Source organism: Drosophila eugracilis, unplaced genomic scaffold, assembly GCF_018153835.1.
Source record: "Drosophila eugracilis isolate 14026-0451.02 unplaced genomic scaffold, ASM1815383v1 contig_670, whole genome shotgun sequence".
Taxonomy (NCBI): Eukaryota; Metazoa; Arthropoda; class Insecta; order Diptera; family Drosophilidae; genus Drosophila; species Drosophila eugracilis.
Genome location: NW_024573558.1, coordinates 102391 through 119176, shown reverse-complemented (window position 1 = coordinate 119176; position 16786 = coordinate 102391). Strand labels below are relative to the sequence as shown.

The window sequence follows — 16786 nt, the reverse complement described above, 5'->3', positions numbered from 1 at the left end:
CGGACAACTCATGCCTAATCTGGCTGATCCAGTGATTCAATTCGAATATTTGCCAAATTTTTGGGCATAAGATTTGCCATTGATAACAATTCAAATGCTAATGGCCATGGCTACTTTCTTTCGATGCATTTGGAAGGGGTCGCAGCAGGGACTAAGCTTATTAAAATCGGAAATTTGATTTGGCTTATGCAAATTTGATTTATGAAATGAATTTAACACTTTGACACGTGTTAACTCCCGCAGATCGGAATTTGATGGATACTTTATAATGAAAATGCCAATAAAAATATTTAATATTTCGAAATCTGCTTTTATATATTAACATCTGATAATGAATGTTTGCTAATGAAATAAGTTTAACGTTCTTATTGAGATCAAGAGTTTTCTTGTAGTAATTGGAAGTATTAACACATTCACCGGTTCAAGGCATAGAATTGGTAAGAGTTCAACCAACTTTGGCAAGATCTTTTCCGCATTTCCAGCGATTACACGGTTTTCCTTAGCTCCTATGGTCTATATTGCGCAGACACCAATACATCAGATCCATCATTTATCATTTCGAAAACCAACAGCTGCAATTAGACTGGCACTTGCTGCTACCGTTTGGCGCTAATCACGCCCCACTTAGGTTTCGAATTCAGATCCGATCCGATTCCACTCCAACTCCCCAGACGCCCAGCCGACGTGGGCATAGCATAGACCCACTAAACTATAAAAGATGCGGGGGTATTTCTGAGCCGTTTCAGTTGTTCGAAGCTGACAGTCGCAGCAGCACCATAAAGCTAGCATATCTCCCTCACATCGGTTAAGTTATGTGAATCGAAACCGTCGCGAGATAAAATACAAAGACACGCGCGTCACCGGGAATCAATTATAGTTACAGTGTCTTAATCAGAACAATCACATCTGCGATCTGCAACAATGCAGCCCAATGCTTTTCACAAGCTTTTACTACTGCTGCCGCTTGCCTATCAGCATACATCAAATGGTAATTTCGATCTAAGGTCTTGTGAGAACTTCGAAGTGTGATAAAAAGTGCATTGCCTAGCCTTCAATGGCAGGGAAATGGGAAATAAAAAGCATTAATTATGCAGATATGTACTGGCCAAATTTCGATATTGAAATTAATTACTTGTTGTTCGGTCAAAATTAGAAATTTCTGTAATGAATTTTGTAATATCTTGTTAAATGAGATTAAAAATCAACAAACCTTATTCAGAAGAGGCATTTTAACTAAAGAAGAAAACTAAACCGACATTTGGAAATCATTTTAGTTCCATTTATTTTTGTAAGCTAGTGTAATTAATCATTCTGCCATACCTTGTTTGGGTTCCAGAAATGAGAGAGTCGAATAAGTCCGTCGAATGAAAACAGAAGTGAATTTATTCACGGTCTTGGCTAATAGGATTACCAGATGCTAGCTGGCTGAAAGAAAGTGAAAACGACTCAGACATTGTGTTTTCTTCAATTTCAAACTTACAGATGTCAAAGAGGAGTCGCATTGGAATTACGAGACGAACGGCCTGAATTGGGGAGGCATTTGCTCCTCAGGGAAAAGACAGTCACCCATTCCCCTTAACGTTCAAAAGGTAGGTTTTAATTTAAATAATCCATATAAATTCCAGAACAACATAATCATGTTCTGTAAGTTAAACAGCAAACAGTTAAATTAAAAATGTCTATTAATTATGCGAACTTAGCCGGCAGCCCTAATTTATATGCGCATCAATTAAGATTTTAGTTTTGCTTAGCCAAATCTGCTAGGAATTAATAACATTTTTCCATAGGATAGACCTATTAAATCTGGAACTGAACTTAGTTTTCAAATTACAACCAGGAAATTCGATAACCTGTCAATGATGGGCTCTATTATAGCCCCAATTTGCCATCAGATTATATAATTCGGTTATAACATTCATATTAGGCTAATGCGAAACCAAAAATGGGCATATGTAACCGACGAAAGCTTCCACCCACCTTGACAATCGAAAACTCTTTTAGCGCCACTTTTCGCATTACCAGAGGTAATGGTTGTGGAAAATTGAAGCGGCGCACCAGGCTAATTTATTTCAATAACTAATATATTGTCATGCTCTCTGGCAGTCCCTCATCGTCCCCTTGCCGCGGATCGTGTTCGGAAACTATGACGTAAAGCTGAGGGGGCCACTCACCCTGCTTAATAATGGACATACAGGTGGGTCGTCTTCTTTGAGTTCGCAAGAGGTTTTTACGAAGAGCTACTAATTACCCGGCAGTTCACACGGAGATTCCCGAAACGGCCAACGGCAACAAACCCTTCATAACCGGCGGTCTGCTGAAAGGTCGATATGTGGCCGAGGCCTTTCACTTCCATTGGGGATCTCCCGAATCCCGTGGATCGGAACACTCCATCAACAAGCAGCGGTTCGACGTGGAAATGCATATTGTCCATCGAAACGCTAAATACAAAGACATCGATGAGGCGAAAGACAAGAAAGATGGATTGGCTGTTATCGGTGTCATGTTGAAAATTGTAAAGGTAATTAAATGTGTTTAGGAATCTTGAAAATTACTGTGCCAAACATCACGGGCTCTGTTAGAACTTTTATATATGAACTGACGTGATAAAACGATCAAGTGCGGCCAAAATGAAATTCTACACCGTTGGACTAAAGGTGACCAAGAAAACGTGTCAGATGGTTAGATGGGAATTTCTATGAATCAGCTTAGTTTGTTTTTATAGAAATCAATACTGAATACAAGAAAGTATTCATTTTATGTACATTTTACATATTTCCTTAGAATCCCAATCGCCTGTTTCCTGGCCTAAACAAAGTAATGAGCGCTGTGCCCAGAGTTACGAAATATAAGTCCACAACGACTATTCCGGGAGGGCTGAGTCTGGGCCAGATGCTTGGCAATGTGAATCCCCGCGACTTCTTCACCTATCGGGGTTCACTGACAACGCCCCAGTGCGAGGAGGCTGTCACCTGGATGGTGTTCTCTCAAGTCCTGCCAGTACCCTACTCATCGGTGTCGAAGTTTTGGAAGCTGCGAGACTCCGAGGGACACAGGCTCGTAAACAACTTCCGGGATCTGCAACCGCGCAATGGCCGACCTGTGTTCTACAGGGTCGGGAAGGACTTGAGTGGCGCCTACCTGGGGAAGTGAAGGTATTATAGCTAGGCTTAAGTTTCATATTTATTTTTGTTATTTAGAATAAATAAATTATTTAATGTAAACTGTGTTTCATTAAGACTGGTACTTGCGGCTACCGTTCGCCCTTGCTTGTTTTCCCAAATCCAATCCGACGCGATAGCAATCCAGCTGGACTTGGCACTCTGCACCTGAACTTCAAAAGTTGTCGGCGTATTGGTGATCCACTTCAGTCGTTCGACGATCGCAGTCACAGTAGCAGTAAAGTTAACCAATCTCGCACTACTCGCTGCGGATAATATATATAATATATAATTATGTAAAATCGAAAACGACGCGAGACAAAAGACACACGCGTTAGCTGGAATTAATTTTAATTTTCATTTCGCAATCAAAACAATCACATCTCCGAGCGGCAACAATGCTGGCGAATGTTTTTCACAAGCTTTTGCTTCTGGTTGCGTATCAACATATATCAAATGGTAATTGAGTGTCAGAACGGAGTAAGGAAAGTTTTAGGGGTGATAAAAGTGAACTAACTAATATTTAGTGGCAGGAACCTTTGAATAAAGTAATAAAAATGATCTGATAAAAGTTACTCAAGAGCTGAAAGCTCTTCCTTAGTCTCGGTAAATATGCATTTCGAATCCATTTACCAGTTGTAAGATGATTAGTACTAGCTAGTTACTCGCTTTTACCTTAATCTGAATTCAAACCCCATAGGTGCCGAATGGAATTACAAGCAGCATGGGAAAGACTGGACCGACCTGTGTTCCTCAGGGAAAATGCAATCCCCCCTTTCGTTGAATACCAAAAATGTAAGTTTACGCAGCAAAGTTAAGAATATTTTTAATAATTTCTGCCAGGCGCGCGTCGTGAATATTCCTAAGATCGTTTTCGGAAACTACAACCAACAATTAAAGGGGCCAATCCACATTTACAATAATGGACACTCACGTATGTTGGCTTGCCATTAATGTTACCAAAAACGATAATTTCAAATATTTGCAGTTTATATGAGTATATCATATACGGTGAATGGCAAAAAGCCCTTCATCACTGGTGGTCTGATGAAAAATGCATATGATGCCATTGGTCTGCACTTCCATTGGGGAGCCCCTAGAGAAGCCGGATCCGAACATGCGTTGAACCGGAAGCAGTACGCCGGGGAAATGCATATTGTCCATCGAAATAATAAGTACAATAGTACAGAGGATGCAGTTACGAAATCAAATGGAATTGCTGTTCTCGGCGTATTTCTAGGCATGACTAAGGTAGTGTTCCTACTAAGTCTTTTGCTCTGAGTGACCGACAAGCTTATCATCTCTCCATAGAAGCACACTGACAAATCTGCGGCCATAGCCCGGATTATTAAAGCAGCCCTGAAGGTAACGGTGGACCGTGCGAACACGACTATTCCCGCCGGATTTAGTTTGGGTCAGTTAATCGGGAGCATCAACCACAATGACTTCCTAACCTACCACGGATCACTGACTACTCCTCTTTGCCAGGAGGCTGTCACCTGGACCGTCTTCACACAGGTCATGCCCGTACCCTTTCCGTCGCTATTGCCTTTGTATGGAATCCGAGACCATGAGAACCACAAGCTACTAAGAAACTATAGGCAGGTCCAAAATCTGAATGGGCGAACTGTATATCATAGGAAAGGACCCCGTTGAGTCAGTTATTAATATTAGTTAATAAAGACAATTACTTTTTATACCTGTATATGTTTTAAACTAAGACTGGGAAGTTGTATTTTCGTATTTCAAAACAAACTACAAGTAGATTGAAAGATTATGCAATGACGAAGGTTCTCAAATTATAAGTCGGTTGCAGCTGCTTTGAGATTGGCTCAAGTTGTTACCACAGCTGTTAGGCTTCGAAATATTAAATAGTCATAGAAAAGCGAAAAAAAACTTCGAGTTTCTCGTTGAAATTCATGAGAATTTAGATCTGGACATTAGCTCAGTATTGGGGGAAGGAATTAACCATATAATAATATATATACTAGCCTTTACAAGGCATATATCTGAACTAAAGGCAAGCAAAAAGTGTCAACAAAGACAATGTCTGAGAAATCGCATTTGTTACCCAAGATCAGTAAGGGCAACGTCTTGGCAGAACTATAAGATAAGCGCTAAATAAGTTTGCCTTTCATCTAGACGGGTTTCTATACTTTGGCAGGCAATTAAGCCATAACCTTAGATGATAAGTTTATTTTGATATTAATTTATACGTTAAATTTAAATGCAAAGCGGAATCAAGGAAATATAGCTACTCGTATTACTCTCCAATTGCAATGAACATTAACTATAAAATATTTTTCGCCGTCACTGGAACCGAAACCTTTCCCAAGCTTAAAGTCGTTAGCTCACTCCCGGGGCGTTGATAAAAAGTGCACTGATTCACTTTGTTTGGAAACTTGCGATAGAAATGATTCAGGTGAATCGATGGAACCCCTCCTCTTTGCAGTATTTTACTCTGATTCAGAGCAATCAGGGACTCCTCGATCGGTCTACAATGTAAGAGAATGTGTGAGGAGAACAGGATTCATTAGATACGAGTTCAGTGTCTTGGCCAGAGTCAGAGTCAATTATCAAGCTGGTTTGGCAACCGCAAAGCTGTAAACCCATTTGCAATTTGAATGGAAATTGCGCCCATGGGCTGAGCTAAGCTGATTGCGCTTATCAACCTCTTATGCACACCCATTTAGAAATGATGGGACTTTTCCTCCGGCCTTTCAAGTATAAATGGTCCTGATCGGAAGCGAGAAACTCACAGTCTTGCTGGGATCTCCAACGAGAACGCATCTGAAAGTAATTCCAGGAACAGTGAACAGTCTCCACTGAAAATGTTCTCCCTAAGTTTTGGGTTGCTTCTAGCCATCTGCGGATGCACTTTTGCCTATATTGGTGAGTTATCTAACTCTTTACCTTGCTAAATATAGTTTTTGGAATAAATAAACAGAGATACCTGAGGCCTATCTGACTGCTATAAGTCAGGATCGGGCGGATGAGCAATCTGCAGGCGAGTATAACTACGATGAGCAGGGTGATGATTGGACGGGAACATGCCAGACTGGGCAGAACCAGTCGCCCATCGATTTGATTTTTGAAGATGTAAGTTTTCGGTTTAAGATCATAATTAAGAGAATCCTAATTTGTGGTTTAATTAGTCTAAGATAGTGTCCATTCCCCGTCTGCGTTTCAACTACTATGATCAGCCATTGCAAACTCCCTTGGTGATTACCAATAATGGACACACAGGTGGGAAGCTTTTTAATTACCTCTTTAGAGATTAACTATCTTCGTTTTTGGATAGCAAATATGGTCATTCCACTAACACGAGGAGGTCAGCGTCCCTCCATAAATGGCAGTCTTCTGCCTGGAGATTTCGAGGCACAGAGCGTACATTTCCATTGGGGATCGCGGGACTCCAAGGGTTCGGAACATGCCATCAACTTCCAGCGTTACGACGTGGAAATGCACATTGTCCATAAGAACACCATATATAGCACTATGGGCGAGGCAACTCAGAATCCCGATGGAATAGCTGTCTTGGGGGTGATGTTGAGGGCAGTGGATCGCCAGGTCTCGCAGCACTACGGACTGAACAAGATATTCAACCAGCTGCCCAGAATCGTGCAGTATAACTCCAATGCTACAATAACCGGAAGACTGACTGTCGGCCAACTTTTGGGAAATATCGTCACCGGAGAGTTTTTTACATACAATGGTGAGATTATTAAATCCTTTACAGACCGTTGGTTTCACACTTCCTCCTCTAGGATCTCTGACCACCCCGGATTGTGCCGAATCTGTCACTTGGACTGTTTTCCCCGACGTTTTGGACTACCCTCGTCGTCAGATCGCAAAGCTCTGGAACCTCAAGGACTCACGACAAAAGCCTCTGATCGACAACTATCGCAGCATTCAGGACACCAATGATAGAGATGTTTATTATCGTACAATTCAATAAAATGAAAATATACCTAACACCTTAAAAATAATAGTTACACTTTTTTATATCAGGGCTTACTAATTTCTATAAAATGTGAAGTTCGTTCCGGAAAACTTCCCATACAACGCCCTTAAATTTATGGGAACATGACATTTAATTAACCAATTTTGACTTACTTGGAAACAAGTTTTTGCACTCCCATTTAAGTGACTTCCGGACTTGGGACTCATTTTTGTTCTGGGTAATAATTCATTTTTTGCTGAAAGCTTGTTGTCCAGGTATGAAAAATATTATATAACTTTATTTGCGATTACAACTTTTGAATTTCTTCCTAAAACCGGTACAGCAGAACTTATGTCTGAGAAATTCATTTTGTAGCAGTCAGCCTCTTATAGAATGCATTTACAGCCTAAAACTAGGCTATATTTTTGGATATTTTTGTATATTTGCTTTTATCATTATTGTTCTGATATTTTGTTGCTGGCTCTGGTTTAAGAGCTGAAAAATCAGGAAACCCATTTTTAACAGATATTTGCAATAGTGTGTTTGGGTTTTTAGCTCTAGCTCGGTCAAAACAAGACGCACAGCCAAAAGAACAACTGTTTTGTGCTGCCAACGACCAACACTTAACACCCCTATTACTCGTTTTTCGATTTTGGGAAAAACAATTTTCGGCTAAATTTCGCATTTTTGATAAGGGGTACCATCATCAAAATTTTCGAAAAATGGCCGCAAATTAAGTTTTCCAGATTTGAGTGCAAATCAATTGGGAATCATGGCAATCAAATTACAAGCCCTACGAGGTATTACTTTCCATATTTGGACCATTTTTGGCTGTGCTATGGCCAAAAATCTGATTTTTTTGGGGCCCAAATTCAAGTATACGTCTTTTGACAGCAGAAAGCCCCGTTTTGTTCCCGTTTCTTAGCTCTAACTTTGTCAAAACACGACGCATAGGTAAACCAGTGACTGTTTTTTGCAGCTAACAACCAAAACTTTAAGGCCCTATACTTGCTTTTATCATTATTGTTCTGATGTTTTGTTGCTAGCTCTCGTTTAAGGGCTGAAAAATCAGGAAACCCATTTTTAACAGATATTTGCGATAGTGTGTTCGGGTTTTTAGCTCTAGCTCGGTCAAAACAAGACGCACAGCCAAAAGAACAACTGTTTTGTGCTGCCAACGACCAACACTTAACACCCCTATCACTCGTTTTTCGATTTTGGGAAAATCAATTTTCGGCTAAATTTCGCATTTTTGATAAGGGGTACCATCATCAAAATTTTCGAAAAATGGCCGAAAATTAAGTTTTCCAGATTTGAGTGCAAATCAATTGGGAATCATGGCAATCAAATTACAAGCCCTACGAGGTATTACTTTCCATATTTGGACCATTTTTGGCTGTGCTATGGCCAAAAATCTGATTTTTTTGGGGCCCAAATTCAAGTATACGTCTTTTGACAGCAGAAAGCCCCGTTTTGTTCCCGTTTCTTAGCTCTACCTTCGTCAAAACACGACGCACGGCTGAAACAGTGACTGTTTTATACAGCTAACAACCAAAACTGTAAGGCCCTATACTTGCTTTTATCATTATTGTTCTGATGTTTTGTTGCTAGCTCTCGTTTAAGGGCTGAAAAATCAGGAAACCCATTTTTAACAGATATTTGCGATAGTGTGTTCGGGTTTTTAGCTCTAGCTCGGTCAAAACAAGACGCACAGCCAAAAGAACAACTGTTTTGTGCTGCCAACGACCAACACTTAACACCCCTATCACTCGTTTTTCGATTTTGTGAAAAACAATTTTCGGATAAATTTCGCATTTTTGATAAGGGGTACCATCATCAAAATTTTCGAAAAATGGCCGCAAATTAAGTTTTCCAGATTTGAGTGCAAATCAATTGGGAATCATGGCAATCAAATTACAAGCCCTACGAGGTATTACTTTCCATATTTGGACCATTTTTGGCTGTGCTATGGCCAAAAATCTGATTTTTTTGGGGCCCAAATTCAAGTATACGTCTTTTGACAGCAGAAAGCCCCGTTTTGTTCCCGTTTCTTAGCTCTAACTTTGTCAAAACACGACGCATAGGTAAACCAATGACTGTTTTTTGCAGCTAACAACCAAAACTTTAAGGCCCTATACTTGCTTTTATCATTATTGTTCTGATGTTTTGTTGCTAGCTCTCGTTTAAGGGCTGAAAAATCAGGAAACCCATTTTTAACAGATATTTGCAATAGTGTGTTTGGGTTTTTAGCTCTAGCTCGGTCAAAACAAGACGCACAGCCAAAAGAACAACTGTTTTGTGCTGCCAACGACCAACACTTAACACCCCTATCACTCGTTTTTCGATTTTGGGAAAAACAATTTTCGGCTAAATTTCGCATTTTTGATAAGGGGTACCATCATCAAAATTTTCGAAAAATGGCCGAAAATTAAGTTTTCCAGATTTGAGTGCAAATCAATTGGGAATCATGGCAATCAAATTACAAGCCCTACGAGGTATTACTTTCCATATTTGGACCATTTTTGGCTGTGCTATGGCCAAAAATCTGATTTTTTTGGGGCCCAAATTCAAGTATACGTCTTTTGACAGCAGAAAACCCCGTTTTGTTCCCGTTTCTTAGCTCTACCTTTGTCAAAACACGACGCACGGCTGAAACAGTGACTGTTTTATACAGCTAACAACCAAAACTTTAAGGCCCTATACTTGCTTTTATCATTATTGTTCTGATGTTTTGTTGCTAGCTCTCGTTTAAGGGCTGAAAAATCAGGAAACCCATTTTTAACAGATATTTGCAATAGTGTGTTTGGGTTTTTGACTCTAGCTCGGTCAAAACAAGACGCACAGCCAAAAGAACAACTGTTTTGTGCTGCCAACGACCAACACTTAACACCCCTATTACTCGTTTTTCGATTTTGGGAAAATCAATTTTCGGCTAAATTTCGCATTTTTGATAAGGGGTACCATCATCAAAATTTTCGAAAAGTGGCCGAAAATTAAGTTTCCCAGATTTGAGTGCAAATCAATTGGGAATCATGGCAATCAAATTACAAGCCCTACGAGGTATTACTTTCCATATTTGGACCATTTTTGGCTGTGCTATGGCCAAAAATCTGATTTTTTTGGGGCCCAAATTCAAGTATACGTCTTTTGACAGCAGAAAGCCCCGTTTTGTTCCCGTTTCTTAGCTCTACCTTTGTCAAAACACGACGCACGGCTGAAACAGTGACTGTTTTATACAGCTAACAACCAAAACTTTAAGGCCCTATACTTGCTTTTATCATTATTGTTCTGATATTTTGTTGCTGGCTCTGGTTTAAAGGCTAAAAAATCAGGAAACCCATTTTTAATAGATATTTGCAATAGTGTGTTCGGCTTCTTAGCTCTAGCTCGGTCAAAACAAGTCGCACAGCCAAAAGAACAACTGTTTTGTGCTGCCAACGACCAACACTTAACACCCCTATCACTCGAGTATGAAGTTTTCCAGATTTGAATGCAAATCAATTGGGAATCATAACAATCAAATTATGAGCAATACGATTTATGACATTCCATATTTTGACCATTACTGGCTTAGTTATGGGAACAATACTGTCGGATTCAGGGAAAAATAAGGGTTAACCGAATTTCGCAATTTACGACATCAATAAATTTGATAATAATTACAATAATTTGACATTTTAAACTGTGAATACAGTTCGACTAGGAATTAGAAAACAAGCTCAACGATGTACGATATTCCATATTTCGAGCATTATTAGCTAGGTTGTGGGACTAATACTGCTGTATTGGGCGTAGAAAAAGGAAAACCAATTTAGCATTTATTTAGCGAAAAATTACTAGAAATGCAAATTCTTATTTTAAGTGGAATGTATTGGTACAGCAATGGAAAAATAAATATTTAAGTTTGGGCTAATTTATATATTAAAAATTTAATATCCGATAATAGGTAATTCATATAAGGGTATATATACTATAATTTGAACCACTGTAAACTGATCAGAGAAAAGTTTAATTTTAGTATTTAAACATTCAATTAACCAATCAGTAAACACATACAAATTTTTATAATTGTAAGTAAATATTCAGACAGGAAATCTAAAGTAAATATTGGGAATCAATTTAGCAGGGGTCCTTAAAGGGGAAGGCCCCTGTTCGAAGCGAAACATCCGGGGGCGGAAGTGGGTGGGCAGGAAAGAAATCGCTTGGCTTGAGCTTTTGTCTGGATATGACAGATTTACTGCGCCACATATACAGACATATATTCCTGCAAAGAGATATGGCAAGTATTGGCACCGGAATCGGAAAAAAGGGGGGCGAGGGCGCAGGAACAAGGTGAGGCCGAGATAAAGGACAAGTCAGCATCGATGTTACTCATACGCAGTGTGCACCAGACACACACACACACGCACAGCACATACGCACCTAGACAATTTGCATTTGCCATTTTCACTGCACCCTCTTTCTCGCTTTTGACTGTCGTTTTTCGCGACTCGTTGCGCATTGCATTTTTCACATTTTTCATTTCCGTTTCCGTTTGCTGCCTCGAAAAGAGAGAAGAATAACCCCTTCTCCAGGCTCGCAGATTTTCTGTGCTTTGTGCGTTTATCTTGGCCGACTGCGTTCCCCCTTTACCCCCGTCGCCTGCTTATTTGCAGATTAATTTGGTCCCACACTCACCTAGGGGAGCAATTTGTCGCACAATCCTTTGTCGCCCCTCGGAACCCCATTCCATTTTCCTGGTGAAAATGTGCCATTTCCGTTCGTGTCAATACGTTCCAACAATCGCATTTCCAAGCATGCTTTGTTCGTGGATCGGCAGCTTAGTCTCTTCAGCTAATATTGGTTTTGGCATATTACCTCTATGCTTGAATAGCAGCAATTTCTCTGTGAAGGCCACAAGATTTTCTACATTCTAGTCTGAAACACATTTAAGCTTAATTTTAAAAACAATATTATTTAGAAGCCTAAAGGTCATTTTAATTTTAAGCTAGTCCCTAATTAAAAATTCCCTTTAATTAGTTCTGACCTTGCCTTAAGAATTTTTCATCCTCTGAGAGCATGTAGGTCTGCCGAAATCTGTTTTTCTATGGCCTCCGTGCCCACGCAGCTCATAATCCAAAGGGGGCAGGGAGAATGTTCTTTTTTTTTGGGGCAGGAACAAGGACACAACTTGCTACTGCTGCTGATGATGATGATGTTTCCGCTGGCTGACATTTAACGCACATTTAACTAATTTCATTTTAAATTGTTGACAATTAAGGGAAATTGCCAAGACGAATCGAGAGCGGACCTCCTGCTCCCTGTTTTTCCCCGCCGAACACCACGTGCCATGTCGCAGTTAATTTGTTGGCAATAAGTTGGAGCACCAGGCCTAATTACAACAACACGCACGACATGACTGCGAAATTTTCATTAAAATCGGCCCGTACTCGCAAGGACAATGCCAGTTGCAATGGAGTCCTTGGATCAGGAGCCCTTTCGTCTGGCGCAGGGTCGCGCTGCCTGGTGGATACCCAATCCCGGTAGGCCAGCAGCACCCACCACCAACCACTTACCTGGCACTTCCGCGGAGGATACGCGAAAATTGTCATTTGCCGCTGCTTTAAAGGATTTGCTACAAAATCTGTCGTTCCATTGTTACAGCAAATTAGTGGAGCCGGGTCGGCGGATCCAGGAGCGGTAGGTGGTTAGCCACATCCGGCAGCGGTGGCCCTTTTCAATTAGCATTAGCCATTACCCGAATCCGCTAGCCACACAGTTAAAAAGTTTGGTCAACAAGATTTATAAATCCTTAAAGATAAAAATAACATTTGCAACATTTTAAGTTTATATTCAGTGACTTAGTTGGTTAGTTTACTTAAGTTTAATTACTAAATTATTCATCATATCATATGTTTTCTTTCTGTGCACCCGCAGTTTCTTCTGGTTCGTTTTCCACATAACCGCTTTGACCGTCCTAATTGCATTTCTATGGGGCACCTACACGAACGAGCAGGAGGCCTTGGTGACCACTATGTACCATCCGATGTATCCCATTTGGAAGGTGGAGTTCCCGGCCATATCAGTGTGCAGTCTGAACCGCATCTCGCAGCGTGCGGCCTGGCAATATGCTCACAAGCTGTGAGTTAACTTCAAACTGATGTCCTTAAGTCACCTTTAAAGCTCTTTTTCCAATGCAGAAGTGGCAAAGATCCCAAGCTGCGTAATGCCAGCTTCTTCTACGGGCAACTGAAGTCCTTCATGTACATGTACTACGATCCCTCCGATCTGGTGGATATAGACAATGCTCTGCGCTTCCAGAGCTTCCTGGACAGTTTCGATACGGGCGAACAGGACCTCTTCTTCAACACTAGAAAGCATATGCATGCCCTCACGCCCAACTGCAGCGATATGTTTGTGAGTTGCAGAATTGCTGGGCGACTCTTCGACTGCATGGATCAGTTTGAGGAGACCCTGACCAGTCATGGTTACTGCTGCACCTTCAACTATGACGGCAGGTAGCTTTTAATCTAAATGTATCAAAGGAATATACCACCATCTAAAGAAATGGTTTCTTAGATACATCAATAAAAGGGACTTTAGGCAACGCTACTTTGGCCCAGATATGGGATTAGTTTTAACCCTGAAGACGGACCCCAGTGATAACTTTTACAAGATAAATGGTCACAATGGGTTTGTGGTGAGTAGTCAAAATAAGTTATAGGGCCTGTGATATAATCACACTCCTTAGATCTCTATCTACGAGCCCCACAGCTATCCTGATCCGTATTCCGGAGGTGTGGCGGAGCGCGTGGCCGAAACGGGCTTTAACACCTTGCTGCCGGTAAGGGCCAAGATTTTCGAGACGCTGCCCGAAGCGCGTAGCATGAGCCAATCTGTGGTAAGTTCCATTTGGATTACACTCAAATTAAAATGAGTAAATGTTCTTAAAATGCAGCGAAAGTGCCTGTTTGAGAACGAGATGCCGTGGATCTTTGCACGCCATTATACCTTCAGTAAGTGCATCTCTGCGTGCAGGGCCCAGAGTGTCGTCAGTCTGTGCGAGTGTGTCCCGTTCAGCCTGCCCCACAGATATATCGATGGGAACGAGAAGAGGATCTACTGCACACTGCAGCACCTGGCTTGTCTCAAGCGCTACGAGTGTGGGTTTTAAGTGGAGTTAATCGCGAATTCATTGAATAACCGTCTCCTTTCGCCTCCGTCCAGTCAAATGGTTGAATGTCATCACCAGTCGCGAGAATGTGACGGGCCTGGAGCACGAGTTGCAGGACGCCCTCTTCTGCCCGCTCTGCCTCGCCTCCTGCACGGAGACCCGATATAGTGTTCGAGGAGCCATGACACTGGGCCTGCCCACTCCCAATCCGACCAAGGGTCCAGCGTAAGTCCACTGGCCAAAGCGGATTCGCCGCGGTGCAAATTGCGACTCCGTTGTGCCTCCGATTCATTTACCATGCCAGGCTTTCTTTTCAATTTCCATATGGACCCAGTCGATGGCTCAGCCTCCTTTCCAAATGTGGGCTTCAGTGCTGCCAGTTTAGCTTGTTTGTTGGAAGTTGTAGCTTCAGTTTCAGTTTATTATAGCTTTTATAAACTTTAATTTATTTATAACTTTATGAAAGGTAATGTTTTGGACTACAAAGTTTGTGATTTTCCAAGTCAGTTAAGGATGCCTGATAAGATAGCTATTCCTTTTTTCAACCCTATTTGACATTAATATTCCAACAGCACTGACGGTCTGCCTTGACTGCTTGCCATCGTAAAAGATTTTCATTTTGCAGGCGAAGCAGTCCCGGACCGCGTGCCAATAACAGTTACGGCCCAGCATTCAGTGCCGGATCCGGAAAGGGACCAGTCCGCAGCTCATCCTCCCCCGCCGAGCTGGCCGTGGTGCGTATTTATTTTGCCGAAACGCACATTCAATACTTTCGCCAGATTATTAATAGCGCCTGGTACGAGACGTTCAGTGAGTATTTGGCAGGAGCCGGGGTCGTTTTGCACATCTCACCCACCATTTATATGTGCTCCTTCCCCGTGCCAGGTACAATTGGCAACATCTGCGGCATTATAGCTGGTTTCTCGCTGATTGGCATCTGCGAGCTGTTGTTTTTTCTAGCCAAACAATTATGGCAGGCCTGCCGTGCGGAACTTCGAGCCGATCTCGCCCACATCCACGTCCAAATCCGGACGCAGGTAGCGGAACCGGAAGCCGAGCGGCCGATGAAGTTGTTTATACTGCCGTAATTGAGCGAGATGCATCGTTAACTTTAAAGCCCACTGATTTTTATGCACATCCTTCGGACCTTATGTGTACCTCCCGAGGAGCTCGAGTGCACTTACTTTGCATTGTCACATAAAAATAAACAGAACTCACGTCCGATTGCCAATTGGCGAGGTTGCCAAAAAGGCCCAGACGGTGACATTAGCGCCGGGCAGTTGCCACATTTCCCGGCTGGCCAGTTGCCCAAACAGGGGTCACTCGAACAGTTATGGACCACAGAATCCGGACTTCAGTAAAAGTATACACTTGCAAGAAAAGTCTTGATTTAATGGCATTACTAATTGCAGTCACAAACCATTTTACAGAACCTAAAACTACGTTAAAAGCAAAGCTATGCCAACGTTTGTAGATATTTTCCACATGTTTTCAAATACTTATAAACTCAAATATATTCTATCTCTAACATTTTTCGCACTGTGCAGCACTTACAATCAGCATTATCTTTTATTTTGCCGTATGCAGAGTTGGCAGAAAAAAGGGAACTCCCAGAAACAAACAAACTGCGGCGCACCAGCTGCCCGGAATCAATGTGGCAAAATTGAGAATAAAGTCAAGAAAGGGCACTCCATCGTTTGCGACAATTACAATTTCAATTATTCTCCTCGAATTACTTCTATCGGGCGGAATAATTTATTGGCAGCTCAAGTCAGGGGGAAATAGGCAAATTTCTGTTTACAGATTCAGCAAGGTGAAATTTCTTTAGAACTCCTTTATGGATAGACAAGTGATTTGAGGCTTCATTAAGGCCTCACCTCAACGGAATCTTTGGCGGGCTTTAACTTGTGGCAGTTCTTTTGCTTTGTGCAAACGGAAAATAACAGACAGACATGGCCCGTATGTATGCAAATTTGCCAGAGAAATTGAAATGATTTTCCATTGAATCTGTTCTGTTCGCCAGTTGTTGACTTTGCCAAGCATAAAACTGCCTAAAAATGGCAAAAAATTTAAATGAAACGCACTCCATGAAGAGAAAACAACCGAACGATATCCGGAAAGCATTGTTAAACAAAGGAGTGTGGGTCCGGAGTGGAAAAAGAAGCAAAGAAACCGGCAGGACGACTGCCGGATTTCATCTCTGGCTTCGTTCCGAGCCGTAGTATTATCGCACAATACAATATGTATATTGGATTATTTCGTTTGTGCGAGTTTGGCCAGGGATGGCATGCCGGTGATGCCAGAGACCAGACTCCTGGAACTCCAGGTGGGTGGCACTAATCCTCTCCCGTATAGAATTTCAACCAATAACAGAAATATGCGAACAAAATCAAAAATACTTCTATGATTTTTTCAAGCTCCCCCTCAGCTTCCCTTCCTCACCAACATTCCTACTCTTCCACTTTCACTCCCCTTAGGGCGCTGAAGTTTTTAATTGAATTCTCCATGGAGAGCGGAGTTTGGTGCTCCACT

At 41.6% G+C, this 16786-nt stretch overlaps 4 protein-coding genes across 4 annotated transcripts; all 4 read left to right on the top strand.

Annotated features, from left to right (window-relative positions):
- Positions 1–764: 764 nt before the first annotated feature.
- On the top strand, positions 765–3159 carry LOC108109016 (carbonic anhydrase 2). The gene is made up of 5 exons (XM_017217301.2): positions 765–988; positions 1483–1589; positions 2104–2194; positions 2256–2518; positions 2782–3159. The coding sequence occupies exons 1-5, from the start codon at positions 922–924 to the stop codon at positions 3148–3150; spliced, it is 897 nt and encodes a 298-aa protein (XP_017072790.1). The 5' UTR covers positions 765–921; the 3' UTR covers positions 3151–3159.
- A 349-nt stretch (positions 3160–3508) lies between these two features.
- LOC108109007 (putative carbonic anhydrase 3) lies at positions 3509–4814 on the top strand. The gene is made up of 5 exons (XM_017217281.2): positions 3509–3617; positions 3859–3953; positions 4002–4092; positions 4147–4409; positions 4470–4814. Exons 1-5 carry the CDS (start codon positions 3557–3559, stop codon positions 4812–4814), a joined length of 855 nt encoding a protein of 284 aa, XP_017072770.1. The 5' UTR covers positions 3509–3556.
- Positions 4815–5940: 1126 nt separating this feature from the next.
- On the top strand, positions 5941–7144 carry LOC108109032 (carbonic anhydrase 2). The gene is made up of 5 exons (XM_017217330.2): positions 5941–6050; positions 6106–6257; positions 6314–6404; positions 6460–6873; positions 6926–7144. Exons 1-5 carry the CDS (start codon positions 5990–5992, stop codon positions 7114–7116), a joined length of 909 nt encoding a protein of 302 aa, XP_017072819.1. The 5' UTR covers positions 5941–5989; the 3' UTR covers positions 7117–7144.
- A 5397-nt stretch (positions 7145–12541) lies between these two features.
- Positions 12542–15342, top strand: LOC108104001 (sodium channel protein Nach). The gene is made up of 9 exons (XM_017209791.2): positions 12542–12780; positions 13018–13221; positions 13281–13598; positions 13660–13773; positions 13855–13981; positions 14039–14243; positions 14308–14479; positions 14880–15064; positions 15140–15342. The coding sequence occupies exons 1-9, from the start codon at positions 12542–12544 to the stop codon at positions 15340–15342; spliced, it is 1767 nt and encodes a 588-aa protein (XP_017065280.1).
- The last annotated feature ends 1444 nt before the right edge of the window (positions 15343–16786 follow it).

Excerpts from the sequence above, each read along its gene's own strand:
- LOC108109016 (XM_017217301.2), top strand. The coding sequence starts at position 922 with ATGCAGCCCAATGCTTTTCACAAGCTTTTACTACTGCTGCCGCTTGCC. Across the intron at positions 1,590-2,103 it reads TTCCCCTTAACGTTCAAAAG|TCCCTCATCGTCCCCTTGCC; the intron begins GTAGGTTTTAAT and ends GCTCTCTGGCAG. Across the intron at positions 2,519-2,781 it reads TCATGTTGAAAATTGTAAAG|AATCCCAATCGCCTGTTTCC; the intron begins GTAATTAAATGT and ends ATATTTCCTTAG.
- LOC108109032 (XM_017217330.2), top strand. The coding sequence starts at position 5,990 with ATGTTCTCCCTAAGTTTTGGGTTGCTTCTAGCCATCTGCGGATGCACT. Across the intron at positions 6,405-6,459 it reads TACCAATAATGGACACACAG|CAAATATGGTCATTCCACTA; the intron begins GTGGGAAGCTTT and ends GTTTTTGGATAG. Across the intron at positions 6,874-6,925 it reads AGAGTTTTTTACATACAATG|GATCTCTGACCACCCCGGAT; the intron begins GTGAGATTATTA and ends TTCCTCCTCTAG.
- LOC108109007 (XM_017217281.2), top strand. The coding sequence starts at position 3,557 with ATGCTGGCGAATGTTTTTCACAAGCTTTTGCTTCTGGTTGCGTATCAA. Across the intron at positions 3,618-3,858 it reads GTATCAACATATATCAAATG|GTGCCGAATGGAATTACAAG; the intron begins GTAATTGAGTGT and ends CAAACCCCATAG. Across the intron at positions 4,093-4,146 it reads TTACAATAATGGACACTCAC|TTTATATGAGTATATCATAT; the intron begins GTATGTTGGCTT and ends AAATATTTGCAG.
- LOC108104001 (XM_017209791.2), top strand. The coding sequence starts at position 12,542 with ATGCCAGTTGCAATGGAGTCCTTGGATCAGGAGCCCTTTCGTCTGGCG. Across the intron at positions 13,774-13,854 it reads AAGATAAATGGTCACAATGG|CTATCCTGATCCGTATTCCG; the intron begins GTTTGTGGTGAG and ends CGAGCCCCACAG. Across the intron at positions 14,244-14,307 it reads TTGTCTCAAGCGCTACGAGT|TCAAATGGTTGAATGTCATC; the intron begins GTGGGTTTTAAG and ends GCCTCCGTCCAG.